This window comes from Trematomus bernacchii, unplaced genomic scaffold (assembly GCF_902827165.1).
Source record: "Trematomus bernacchii unplaced genomic scaffold, fTreBer1.1, whole genome shotgun sequence".
NCBI classification, from domain to species: Eukaryota; Metazoa; Chordata; class Actinopteri; order Perciformes; family Nototheniidae; genus Trematomus; species Trematomus bernacchii.
The window spans coordinates 637263-651960 of record NW_022987800.1 but is presented as its reverse complement, the minus strand read 5'-3'; the positions used below and the strand labels follow the sequence as shown (position 1 = coordinate 651960).

General features: G+C 39.1%; 1 protein-coding gene across 3 annotated transcripts in view; it reads right to left on the bottom strand.

The window, feature by feature from the left end:
* Positions 1 to 14698, bottom strand: part of col4a6 (collagen, type IV, alpha 6) — a 143571-nt gene that overhangs the window by 38400 nt on the left and 90473 nt on the right. For all 3 annotated transcript variants that reach the window (XM_034149980.1, XM_034149978.1, XM_034149979.1), the window contains exons 5-12: positions 3600 to 3734; positions 3427 to 3471; positions 2579 to 2698; positions 2394 to 2456; positions 1467 to 1502; positions 1286 to 1348; positions 1028 to 1063; positions 855 to 896 (exon numbers count right to left, since the gene is read on the bottom strand). In XM_034149980.1, the coding sequence (XP_034005871.1) occupies positions 855 to 896; positions 1028 to 1063; positions 1286 to 1348; positions 1467 to 1502; positions 2394 to 2456; positions 2579 to 2698; positions 3427 to 3471; positions 3600 to 3734 (540 nt within the window). The remainder of the gene's footprint in view (positions 1 to 854; positions 897 to 1027; positions 1064 to 1285; positions 1349 to 1466; positions 1503 to 2393; positions 2457 to 2578; positions 2699 to 3426; positions 3472 to 3599; positions 3735 to 14698) is intronic.

The following is a 14698-nucleotide window of genomic DNA, read 5'->3' as shown; positions in this document are numbered from 1 at the left end:
TCCCAGTGGCAGCACACGGATCATTTGAAAGAACAAACCAGACTGAATCAAGTAGAGGTTCATGTGATCTTTTATCAAACAGGAAACAGATGCAACAAACAGTTCAGTAGTTGTGTGAATCTGAAGATGAAGGGGAGGACGGATGGAGGGATGGGTGGGGTTAAATAAAAGGATGGATGGATGGAGGGTAAATACATGTGAGTTGGACGGAAGAGGAGCAGGATGTAAAGGCAACACCAGTCAGAATTAAACATGCACACTATAATGTTCGTCATCAGAAAACACACAGAAATGCAAACACACTCACACACACATATACGGATAGAGCTCTCTAACTAAGCCTAGGCTCTATTGCTGATGTTTATGGGGGTTAAGAATAGAAATCACAACATTTTACTATAAAATAACTATTTGTTTAATCCAATAATGAGTCAGTGTTGGACTTGTATAAGTTTAGTGTTATGGTTTTTACACTTCTGCTCTGGTATTTGAATCGATCTCAAACTAGCACCTGAGATGATATCATGATAAAGACACTTATTTGACAAAAATACAGTTTGTTCATTTGTCATTTCTCAGGTGGGAATTAAAACCATCCAAAAAAAAATGCTTGGTAAATAGCAGGTTAACTATTTACACCAAACTTTTGATATAGTTTAATATAAATAATATCATCTTCTAGTGTCCAAGACTAAGAACTTTGTGCGTTCAAGAATTAAAAAAGGCCTTACGTATGTGTGTGTGTGTGTGTGTGTGTGTGTGTGTGTGTGTGTGTGTGTGTGTGTGTGTGTGTGTGTGTGTGTGTGTGTGTGTGAATAAATCTCTACAACTGAATGAGTCTACGTGCATCATACCTTGTCTCCTTTCTCTCCTTCATATCCATCACTGCGGCTCCCCTGAAAACAGCAAGGGTTAACAAAATGCACTTGGAAGAACAACAACAACAACAACAACAACATTAAAAGGATGAAATGTATTGCATTATAATATAATATAATTAATCAATGTGCTTCATTATTTTACTTACCATTGGCCCTGGGAGACCGGGAGGACCAGGTGGGCCCTAAAGACAGACGAGAGAATCAGGAATAATATTCACTCTAATGAAAGAAACTCAAACTAACAATTCCTATTCATGCTTTTCAAAATCTGATAATCATCTAAAAAAAATAACATTTTCACATTTAATAACATTTGTATTGACAATAATAACAGTATATTACAACATACAAACACAAAATTAATATTCTTTACTATTTAAAGTGATAGGGATGAATGTACGTACAGAGTATCCCTCGGGCCCCATTGGACCGGGGTAACCAGACGGACCCTCGGGACCTCTGATTCCCTGCAGAGAAACACAACCATACAAACATTAAGGACAACACATTAAATCCTCAGGTGTTTAATTCTGTATTAATGATCATTTGTGGTTGCATAGCAAGAAGAACAGGTAAGAATCTTACAGGTTGACCGTTTGGTCCTGGATAACCTGGTGAACTCTAAACAAGCGGGAAAGAAACACAGATTAATTAATAAACAAGAAGCAAAATCCTCTTAATTACATTTTAAATAAAATAATGAAATACATATCTTCAAATCAAAATACAGGAACATTCGTGTACAGATTAGAGTCATGCAAAGTTGTATCGGTGACTCAAAAGTCACTTCGTTTTTGTAATACAATTTTACACAACTGTCTCTATAGCACCATCTAGTGGCCAAACCTAATATGACAGGCTGTTCAGACCCTCAAGTACAATGCACCATGAGAGGTAACAAATATGAGGATAGAAGTTACACAAAAATAGCAAATATATTAAAAAAAAAAGGCAATTCTAATGTGTTTTTTATGGCTCATCTTAATATGTATTGTACACATTTGTGCAGATCAATATAACGTTAACTTCTTATGTTTATATACATATTATTTAATTTGTACTTATTTAAAAAAAATATTCAATGTTTTTTTTTTCAATAAACATTATGCAATTTCTTTTTATAACTTGCTATTTTATATAAATATTTGTATACTATCTTATTTAATCGTTTTTGGGAAATCTTTTACTTTAACTTGTTGTGTTTTTATAAATATTTGTATTCTTTTTTTATTACACATTTTCTTGTGAACTTCTCATAATTATAAGAATATTATACATTGTAATATTGCACATTTTTACTTCGACTTCATAGTTTGCATAAATACTCTAATTTAATGTTATTTCTGTATTTTCTTTTATTTAAAAGATCAAGCAAAACCCCAATTTCCCTCTGGATAAAAAAACTAATCTGATTCTGATCATAATTATTATTAAATCATACACAAACAAATATTATCCTCAGTTCTTTAGGTGCAGAAATACATTTAAAAAAGAGTAAAGTGTGAAAATGACCGTGGAACCGTCGTCCGAGATATATCGAGGGTCTCCTTTCTGACCCTTCGGCCCAAAAGGCCCCTGTGTGAGGAAAAGAAACATCAGTACAAATCTAGAGTAACATCTGCATTCCTTACACAATGACATCCAGACATCTACACATATATATAATAAGTCATAAAAGAGAGTAGGTTTGTCCTCACAGAGAGTCCAGCGGGTCCGGGCGCTCCGATCCCGTAACCGGGGTCTCCGGCTTCTCCTCTCGTCCCGTTACAGCCGTCCAGTCCAGAGGGTCCTCTTCCCCCGTCCAGACCGGGGTGACCCTACAGAGGAAGAGGGGGTTAGAGTTACATCTTTGACATGAATTAGGTTTTGATATACACCCTACATGTATACACACTGACAGCATAACATACACAACAACATGATATTTAAAAAATGGTCAAAATACAAATTGAAGGCACATTTTGTGTCAAAACCACAAAATATATGGCAATCATCTTTAGAAAATGAAGAAAAGATTGACTGTTTTATAATTATAAGTAGGAAAATAATATCTGTGTGTCAGAATAAACGTCATATCAGAAAATAAATACTGTACAGACAACAAATGGAAATAGACTGACCTTTAGTCACAGATTATTAACCAACATTCTTAAGATTTTTTTTTTTTTTTAAAGCACGATACAGTTGTTTAATTTCTGTATATTTATCATTGCATATCCTGCTGTTTTACCATGCAAGGGGCTACATCTGCAATTTCACTTTTTTAAAGCACACAATTAAATAGTTTCTTTTAAAAATCAAAATCAAAGATGTTAGCTGTCCGTTGATAAAATAATCTATAGCTATTCTTACTCTAAATGGCCTCAAACGATCTATTATATTTCATTTAACCACTTCATAAATAAACTGCATATTGTGTGTGTGTGTATGTGTATGTGTATGTGTATGTGTATGTGTGTGTGTGTGTGTGTGTGTGTGTGTGTGTGTGTATGTGTGTGTGTGTGTGTGTGTGTGTGTGTGTGTGTGTGTGTGTGTGTTTACTTACAGGTACTCCATCAGTTCCCCGGAACCCAGGCACTCCCATAGGCCCCTGTTTGAGTACATATTAAATATAGTTAAATCACGATCAGATTAAATGAGAACACAGTTTTAGTCATCAATTACAATCAAATCAATATTTAAATTCAGATAATGAACGCCATGGTCTTTAACACACACCTTGTCTCCTTTCTGGCCAGATGGTCCTTTATATCCGAGGTGGCCCTTCTCTCCTTTGGGCCCTGAGGGTCCCGTTCCCCCCCGAGGACCCTCAGGTCCGCTCGAACCCACTTCTCCAAGATGCCCTGGACGACCCTGAGGGAAAAGAAAGACAAAACGGTCACTTTTTTAAATGAATAATGAAGAATAGACAAGCAAAACTGCCATTTGTATTAATGGTGAAGCTCTATTTCACAACAAATCATCCTAAAGGCTGAAAGGAGGCAAATAGAAAAAGATCTTGAGGTACATGTTGAATAATAAGTGATTTAAAGCCTCTCCATAATGAAGATGTAATAATCAAAGATAAGATAAGAAGTACTTTATTGATGTTGGCATTGTACATTACAGAAATTAAAAGACTGGAAATAAACTATTCAAAATGTAAAAACGGGGAAACACAATTTGTTGGGGCAGCCATTTTGGATCTGATGGGTGTGTTTACATGAGAAACAAGTCAGGGCGGGAAACCCAGCAGTTTGTGTGGGCAAGCAGCGACATGTGGACTAAGAAGGTGGTCTGGAAGAAAAACTGCTACTGGGGGTAAAGAAGCAGGATTTGGAGAAATGTATTAAAGGGGTCCTCTCCTGCTCATTTTCAGGTTCATATCAGTATTTAGTGTCTCTACTTTAAAGAGTCCTCTCCTGGTCATTTTCAGGTTCCTATCAGTATTTAGTGTCTCTACTTTAAAGAGTCCTCTCCTGCTGATGTTCAGGTATATATCAGTATGTAGTGTCTCTACTTTAAAGAGTCCTCTCCTGCTGATGTTCAGGTGTATATCAGTATGTAGTGTCTCTACTTTAAAGAGTCCTCTCCTGCTGATGTTCAGGTGTATATCAGTATGTAGTGTCTCTACTTTAAAGAGTCCTCTCCTGCTGATGTTCAGGTGTATATCAGTATGTAGTGTCTCTACTTTAAAGAGTCCTCTCCTGTTGATGTTCAGGTGTATATCAGTATGTAGTGTCTCTACTTTAAAGAGTCCTCTCCTGCTGATGTTCAGGTGTATATCAGTATGTAGTGTCTCTACTTTAAAGAGTCCTCTCCTGCTGATGTTCAGGTGTATATCAGTATGTAGTGTCTCTACTTTAAAGAGTCCTCTCCTGCTGATGTTCAGGTGTATATCAGTATGTAGTGTCTCTACTTTAAAGAGTCCTCTCCTGCTGATGTTCAGGTGTATATCAGTATGTAGTGTCTCTACATGTCTCCATGCTTTAATGTTCAGAAAGCTCTTTATTTTTCTCATACTGTCTGTGCGGCAGCACCTCTTTTCACCCTCTGTCTGAAACCAGAGCCCTGTCTGCTCTGATTGGTTAGCTGGCCGGCTCTGTTGTGATTGGTCAACCGCTTAGCGATGTCCCGCCCCTTAGCCTATCACGTACAATGTGTTGGAGCGCTAGCCAATAGAGGCATGCGTGTTATTAAGTAAAGTGCAATCAGGCAGGTTTCTGATGGCTTTAGATACTTTTAAAATGACATTTTTATCCCTTTCATCTCCAATTAAAATCTCCAGAGGTTTTCAGATGTTGTTTGTTTGAAAATGACATTTTTATTTGGATATTTAGAGGTAAAAGTCAGATGTAAAGGTTTTATCTTGTAATGACTGAGTTAATGCTGCAGGTAAAAGGCTGCAATACCCATTCAAACCACATGATGGCAGTAGAAAAACTAAAAGGAAACATAAGCAGGTGGATGAGCAGAGGAATCCCTGCAGAGACGCACATTAACACGGCAGCCTCGACTCCTCACAACCTGCTATTAGCTCATATTTTAGGCGGTATAACAGGGTAGGGAGCGGGGAGACAGATGGAGGGAGGAGAGAGAGGGGGAGAAAGGGGGAGAGAGGGACACATGTCTGACGTTCGGGTCAAAGGGAAGTCACAGGATTTGGTTTTCAGTGTTGTAACTTATTTTATTTAAGGCAGTAAAAACATTTGTTTATTTGCTTCTTGACAAAGGTTAAATGTTTGACAGTAAATGCTTTTATTTTGTGCTTTCTCTTTCCTGTTATGATTTGAAATGAATACGAGTATGTCGAGTGCATTTTCCCCGTCTTCTACCGTTCTTGTCGGAACTGTTGTATTCATATAAAGTGAAAACGTTCTGGCTTTGTTCTTCATTCGAAGCTTCTATTACACAACATTCAGAGCCAAAAAGTGACTCCGAGAAGCTCTGATAAAACACAAGTTTCACGAGAATGCAAACTGGGAATTTATTGTACTTTGAGTAAGTGTGTATCGAATGAAAACTGGGATATGAGCGGTTTTGTTTAAAGACGTTACACAGTTATGTTAAATGTGGAAGTAAGCCTGTGCTGCAGATGTATTTTCTACATTTATGAGACATTTATAGAGCTTAGATGCCTGTATACGCTTGCATGCATGCACGTGTGTGACTACATATTCCTTAGGATGTCTTTTAAATCCTTCCTACTGCATCCTTATCATAAATCTTAAATAATTTCCCCTTAACTTAAGACTCTATGCACACACATTAAGTATATAGGCACATGAACACCCTTCATTACACACAAGGTAAAAGTTCACACAGTACACTAAACACCTGGTGCTTTTCATATATAAGTGCTCTGCCTGCAGACACAGAACTTTAAATAATGGATCTAACATTAGAGGACATCACGGAGAAGGTCAAATACTGCTTGTAAACAATCATTTGATTTCGCCTGCGGGGTGTACCAGGCGGGTGGAGTTTATAGCATCCGGACCATTTAGATAAAGTACAAATACATTCTTGAGACTAAATGTGATGTTTTAGCCTGTATGCCAAATCACGGGACACCTACAGTATGATGCTAAAATCAGTCAATCATCAAGGTTGTTAAATACCCATGTAATGTTAGCAAGTAAAGTAGTTGTGTAGCACCAAAAAGCACAATACTTTTGGAAGAAAATTGACACTGAAAATGCCGCTGATTTAGAAAAGCAAGCCTGGCTCTTTTTCCAGACTTTAAGCTAAGCTAAGCTAAGCTAGCTGGAGCTTCATATTTAAATGGACAGACATGTGTGAACAACGTAACATTGGAAAATACATAAATGAGACAGACCAAGTATTTTGGTTGTTAACGTTCTTTTTTTGTTGATATTTGAATTGAATTATGAATTGAATATCTTAGCCCCTTTAAGCACACTGTTTGAGTTTTTACAGCACATTCAAAGTATGCTTCATCATTTTGAGTGGAGACAGCATTGGGTAGGCATATTCGCGAATCACTCATTCAGTCTTTATCAAAAGGAACTTGAAAAAGATGGTACTTTTAAAAGTTTACAATCAACTGATAATGAAAAAGAGGCATGCAAGAAGGGCGCAGAAAGATCTGGTTTTCTATTGTAGACTGCAAGGGTTTTTTATTTTGAAAAGTAACAAATAACCTTAACGTCTGAGTACATGATTCAACTTGAAGGTAGTCTTTGCCACAAAAGTTGCTTTACATCTAATTATCAGGTGTGACACCAGGTACAAGACTACAGTGATGTCGCCTTTTATTGCACTCGGCTCTTAAAGGTCACCTATTATGCAAAATCCACTTGTTCATGTCTCTTCTACATCAACATGTGTCCCCTCTTCTTCATGTCTCTTCGACATCAACAACATGTGTCCCCTCTTCTTCATGTCTCTTCTACATCAACATGTGTCCCCTCTTCTCCATGTCTCTTCTACATCAACATGTGTCCCCTCTTCTTCATGTCTCTTCTACATCAACATGTGTCCCCTCTTCTCCATGTCTCTTCTACATCAACATGTGTCCCCTCCTCTCCATGTCTCTTCTACATCAACATGTGTCCCCTCTTCTTCATGTCTCTTCTACATCAACATGTGTCCCCTCTTCTTCATGTCTCTTCTACATCAACATGTGTCCCCTCTTCTCCATGTCTCTTCTACATCAACATGTGTCCCCTCTTCTTCATGTCTCTTCTTCATCAACATGTGTCCCCTCTTCTTCATGTCTCTTCTACATCAACATGTGTCCCCTCTGTGGAAAGAGACTCTGAAAGTTTCAGGAACAAAGATTCTCTCTCTTTTTGTCCTGATCCATTTATATAAAAACCTGTCTGAAAATGAGCTGATCAGATTTTGGCCACTTTATGATGTCATAACGATGTTTTGGCTTGTGTAACCATTAGCCAATCAGCAACCAAGGCAACCCCCCCCCCCACCTTATCACCTGAATCTCCTCCTAGAGCACCATTGTGTTCTTTTTAACCAAATCTCTCTCAGAGGGGCGTGGGGAGGGGCTCCTTATTTTCATCTAAAGTAACAGACAGAGAATCAGCACTTTGGAAACAGGGCTGAAACAGAGGGGATTATGGGATGCTGCAATGATCTGTTTGGTGTTTGGAGCCAAACACTTCAGAGACATGTTTTGTATATATCTGAGACCTGTGATATATTGATGAAAAACAGTATAACCTTTAAATGGGACACTGACCCTGGATCAGCCTTGACCACAATGCAATGCTCTTTCCCACCCTACTGTAGGTCCCGAGGGCAGGCAGAGTAATGACAGACCTGAGCCAGGTGAAGAAGTCTGGATCGCACTCACACCTGTTTTCACCTGGGGGAAATATGCAGGGGTCCCACAGGGAGACACTTTCTCTCACGCCTTCTTGTCGACCTCATCACTTTTAGTTTGTTTTGCAACGTTTGCAAGAGCCAACGTGCTCATGTGTAACCGTAATGTCTAAATTAGCTCCGGAAAAACACGTTTTTGGCGTTTTTTGCGGGCAATCTTGTGAAAGACGGAAATACATAGTCCAAAGATGAGGTGACCCTTCCTCTTTTACAGGTCACTTTTAAAGAGTTAGCTCAGTGCTTCTCAAAGTGTGGTCCGCGGACCACTGGTGGTCCGTGAGCGCCCCCTAGTGGTCCGTGAGTATATTGGTAAAATGTCACATTTGAAATTAATTAATTAATTTAAGTTTTCCGCACTCTCGCGGGAATATCTCCGCAATGGAGCGAGCTTAAGTTTAACTTTCGATTGCATGATATAGCCCAGCGCAACACCTTCATCACACATGTTGCCACTTGTTTGTACCATTTTCAGGCGATTTGTAATCTGTTCTAGAAAATCGATGTGATTTTGGATATTTGTGGAGTTAGGTGGTCCGCGATTGTTTTTTTATTGGTTAAGTGGTCCTTGGTATGAAAAAGTTTGAGAAACACTGAGTTAGCTGTCTGTCTGGTGTCAGGTAAAAGGTGAGAGGTGAAGCGTGCACGTAAAAACACCTTTGTTGACCTAAACCATGAGTACACGGATAAAAAAGGGACCTTTCCCATTTGAGAAAAGCTATTAAATGTGAGAAACACCTCCTCTGATCTTCGGAGGAACTCTTTCATGCTCAGGGAAGTGAGTGTCTAGTGAAGAGGAAGTGAGTTTCTGATGTGTGTTTATTCCCTAACATGGCATTGAATCAAAAAATGCAGCCTGCAGAGGAAGAAGATCACAGAGTGGAGAGAGGAGATAAAAGAGGGAGCAAAATATGTGGAAACATATGAGGAGAAAAAGAGGAGAACATCAGATTTTGCTGGAGCAATAAGCTGTTCTTAAAACACCCACTAGGGGGCAATCTACTCTCCAGCATAGGTCAACAACCTCCAGTGACCTCTATGTGGGGAAATAATGCGTGTAATGATGCTGCATTTACATTTGTTGGCCACTGTGAGGCAGAATAACACCAAAACTAGCTGATGGACAACTGTAACTGACATACTATCTTCATATATAGCTTAACACACTGTTGCATGACACAACATTAGCATTGATGACTATTTAGCAGCTGATGAAAACAAGTGCTGATTAATGTACATGTCCCGTCATCATTTTTAAGGCCTCAACCAATTCCTGAAGGAAATATCCAGTTCTTAATAAGCTAAACGTCTCAGTGCATATGGAATTGGAAGACCTTGGAAACAGGAAGTCGCAGAACCGACCAATCAGGAGTGTGGATACTCATAAAAGGTATCAATGGAGAGACTACCTTACACTGTGTGTGGTGTTGTGTACATGTGTTTGACGATTAAAGAAGAATCCACCACTTCAACTTTTCCATATAAGGTCATAGATGGATGGATAGATGGATGGATGGATGGATGGATGGATGGATGGATGGATGGATGGATGGATGGATGGATGGATGGATGGATGGATGGATGGATGGATGGATGGATGGATGGATGGATGGATGGATGGATAAATGGATAGATGGATAGATGGATGGATAGATGGATAGATGGATAGATGGATGGATGGATGGATGGATGGATGGATGGATGGATGGATGGATAGATAGATGATAGATAGATGGATGGATAGATGGATAGATGGATAGATGGATGGATGGATAGATGGATAGATGGATAGATGGATAGATGGATGGATGGATGGATGGATAGGATAGATGGATAGATGGATAGATGGATAGATGGATGGATGGATGGATGGATGGATGGATGGGATAGATGATAGATGGATAGATGGATAGATGGATAGATGGATAGATGGATAGATGGATAGATGGATAGATGGATAGATGGATAGATGGATAGATGGATAGATGGATAGATGGATAGATGGATAGATAGATAGATGGATGGATAGATGGATGGATAGATGGATAGATGGATAGATGGATAGATGGATAGATAGATAGATGGATAGATGGATAGATAGATAGATAGATAGATGGATAGATGGATGGATGGATAGATAGATAGATAGATTATTTCGTCACAGAAGCAGAAGTGATAGTCAGACTTTATAATACAATATGTTTGTTTTTTTTCTACGCATTTTTGTTATCAGAGATCAGTCCAGCCCCATGCCATCGTCTCCTGTCTGCCACACACTCTTGCCAGTGGCATCGCGGTTGTGTTTTTCATGCCATCCAGACCTTCCAGCCTCATCACCTTCCAGCAGACTGGTCAGTTTGTAATGCCCAAATCCCCCCCAGCACAAAGGGCACAAAGGGCTCTATTCTGGGCCGCTAATCTCTGCGACTTACTGCTCCCATCGGGCCCACCTCACTTCCTGATAGAGGAGGAGAGTGCTTGGACAGACAGATTCTCGCCGCCATGCGTGTGAAAAAATACCAAAAAAACAGTAAGTGTGTGTGTGTGTGTTGTGGAGCGACGCACGCGCATGGAAACGCACACTCTGGGGCGGTCGGAGGATTTATTCGGGACGTATTGTTTTGAGCGGGTGAGGGTGCTAGGGGGAAGATTTGAGCTGTCACACCGCATGCTCACTGGGGGACGGTGATGGGAGGAATGGGGAAAGGGGGATGAAAAATGTTGGTTCTTTTGGGGGTGAGTTTAATCAGTGAGGGCACGTAGTACGGGCCCCAGCACATAGAAACTGCCGGATGCTAACTTGTATATGTTGGCCAATTTGCACAATTAGCATAAGGTGCGTTACAGTTAGTAGCATTCGTTACCATTATAGCCTATATGGACAATAGTTAAAAAATAGCTTGGCATATTTGGTGGTTCTGAGGGTTATTGAGGATGCGGAGTCGATTTCTGAGATTTTCAGTATCAGAAATGTCCGTTTTAACCAGAAAATGGCAATATTTGTACTCAGATGGATGGTTTTGATTAGTTCTGGGTCAATGTTGAAGCTTTACGGGACTCTGATAAATTGGTTTGGACAGGTTGGTTATTTATTTTAAATTAGATGGTCAAAATGGTCAAAACACTACTCATTATACTCATAATCCACCCACCAGGAGTACAACAATAGCCATGTTCTCGTTAAAAGAGACATTACTAACATAAAAATGTTGGGGTATTCCAACATTTCCAGGTTCACTATGCTGACAACTATAAAGGAATAGCGATGGGTACAAAGATGTTCTGCTCAAAGGACTTTAGATGCTGTTAAAGATGAAACACTGACTAAAAAGTGACTCACTCTCACACACACACACACACACACACACACACGGAAAGAGGGAAATCCTCTCTAGATGGGAATGTTTATCTTGTGTTTCTCTCCAGACGGTGAACCCAAACACCTGAGGTTTATCTCAGACATGTTTGTGCCGCTGAGGATGAGCGATGGCACAGCGACGGAGCAGCGCCTCTTTATCTCTCTGGAATTGATCAGATATTCTATAGAGGATGGAAAAACGTTAAACTGGGAGAAGTTGGGCGTTGAGGAGGCAATCACACCTGCATTTTGTTTTTCAGTTTTGGACTGTTTGAGCAGGAGATAAAAGTCACAAACACGGGTTGTTTATTATCTCCTGGAGGGAGTCATGTGTTTCTCTCTGTGTCTCTGAAACTAATCATGCACACTACGGGACGCACTAGCCTAATATTGTGTGCACATGTATGCCTGTACCTCTCATGGATGAGTTATTTACAACTAAAAACCTATTTTATTGACATCATTGAGAGCTGTCTCGTTCTTTTTTGTAAGGGTCTGCAAGGGACACATTACTGGAGATGGCCTATGCTGAAAACAAGCTCTGTTGAAGGCCTTTTTCCCGGGTAAAAATGTACTTCCATAGAGAGGTTTGGTCTAATTCTTAACCAAATCATCTCTAGATTAATATGATATCACATACTGTAGGTTAAGATCCACTTAAATGAGGCCTGATACGAGGTGAATAAATCCTTAGAAAAAGCGGAATTTAGGCAATTGTTCTTATTTTTCATGCTATATTTACTTCCTGTCAAACAATCGATTTGTCTCCTTTAACCATCCAACCTTTTTTTGTGTTTTCCTGAAAATACATCATTGCTTTTTCTCTTATCTTTGCTGCCATTGCATTGACTTTAAGGGTCCAGGGTTAGGGTTAGCAATTAAAAAGTATTGTCGTAGTTTTAGTAGCCTCATTCTGCAAGTTTCTTTGGTAAACCCTTTCCTGATTTCACTGTATTACTACGGCACTGAATTTATTACAGGAAACACTTGAATTTGGACATTTGTCATTACTTTGACATGCTACGTAGATGTACTTCCTGTCAAACAGATATAGATTTGTCTCCTTTACCTGTCAAACTGTGTCTTTATCTGAACTCGAGACACATGCAACTCTACCCTTTAAGCAGAATCTGTCCTGTCCAAATACCCAAACGTTAAACCCTCCAGGCGTTGAATAAATTGCTCCAAAACAGCCGAACCGTTTCAGAGTTTTTCTCCATTTCCCCCGGTGACTAAGTGTTTAAAGCACTTACTGCCATCGCGGTCGACCGTGCAGACGTTTAGGAAACATCGAGTTTGTGACTGTCTGTTAACGAAAACATGGAGAGGAAATGTTATACACACACATAATGACTCTGGTGTCGAGGAATCGCTTTGAAGTATTTACTCAGCGTTAATTCAAACTCTTTTCTCATGATGATCTTAATACGGGTTTATTGCATTTGTTCACAAAAGGAAAGGAGGTATACAATTATTAATTGACGCGATCATAAGTATAATTTGCAGATTAAAAGATCATGCGAGTATTCTTTAAATGCAAAAATAAGATGAAATGGGTTCTTTTATTGACTTTATTGAGTTGTGTCAACTTGCATCTGACCCTGAAATTAATTAAGTGTATTTAATGTAATGTATTTCTAGTTAATGTCTCATTAAATGTTAATCAGTGAGACGTCCACATCTCTCAGACTGATTCCCACCCCTCCTCTGACTCGTCTGTTTGTACTGATGGCCGACACTAAACCAAACAACCTGTTCTCTCCTATCATCCAGGTAGTTTCCCCCCCGCAATAAAAACTCAATTAGTGTTCAACGGGTCCTCACTGTCTCACGGAGATGATGTCATAAAGACGTGGTGTTTTCTCAGCTGAGCTTCAGTACGATAAGGTAACTCCAAGGTAAAAAAAACAGCTATTTTACTTTCTGTTTGTATGGATTTTAATTTGTCTTTTTGCTATTTCAAATGGAAAATGTAGGTTTTTCCCCCCAAACAAAGACTCACAACTTCCAACAAAAAGGTGCCGTTAGGAAAGCCATGAATAGAAAACTCAGCATTTTTACCTCGCAGTCTTAAAAACCTCAACTAAATAGCGTTCTTCAGAAATGAGCCTGAGGTTACGAGTGCAAACAGCCGATGTAAGTGGCATGTATGTCTCGTTTAAAGATTTAAGAGCTTTTAAACCCACGTACAGGTGTGACTGCGGATACAGATACAACAATCAACCACGATGCTCAAATACCATGTTTAAAAAAAATGTGATGCTGCAACACTTTCACTGGATTTCTGCTGGGAATAGTACATTATAGCTAAATTAGGGATAAAAAGGAGGAACCCAGAGTTAAATAATGACAAAAAAAGAGGGAGAGCAGCATGTGACGGATAGATAGTGGTGGGAGAAAGTGCAAAAGGGGGGACACAAGTGATTTATTTGGATCAACAAGAGCGACACAAAGCACATGGTGTTGAAACAGATATGTGTGTGTTTTAAGGTTACAGCTAAATCACAAGGGATAGTATTCACTTTTTAAATTATTATATTCAATGTGTATAAAATGTATTTAAGTGCAGCTAACCTAACACTCAAATAATGTGGGAAATGTGTGCTTTTTCACATATTATCCAGCTTTTCCTACATATTGGTCACGTGAAATTAAAAGCTTAACTGTGCAGTCTTTAGCTACAAATATTGAGTGCACATTTTGAGAAATGTCACGAAAGATAAGCACGAGAAAATGCTAATGAATGCGCGCTTACTTTAACATAAGTATCAGGAGTTTAGGACATTGAGATAATAAGCGTGCGGTTGTTAATTCTCAAGTCAGACGCCATTACTTTTTGAATTATAAGAGGATGAAAGTAACTAAACGAGCGCTCAAACAATGGAGAAACAAAGGCGATGTTACCTTAACATGCAAGTTTAATTGTGTCCTTTTATAATAATATGCAATTATTATGTCTGAACACACCTTTCTTTAGTGTGGTGTACCAAGATGCTCCAAATCAGGAGGAGTTTTTAAAGGGCCCATGTCATGGCCATTTCCACTGATCATAATTCCATTGTTGAGGTATACTAGAATAGATTTATATTGTTCAATTCTCCAAACTCACATTGGTTTC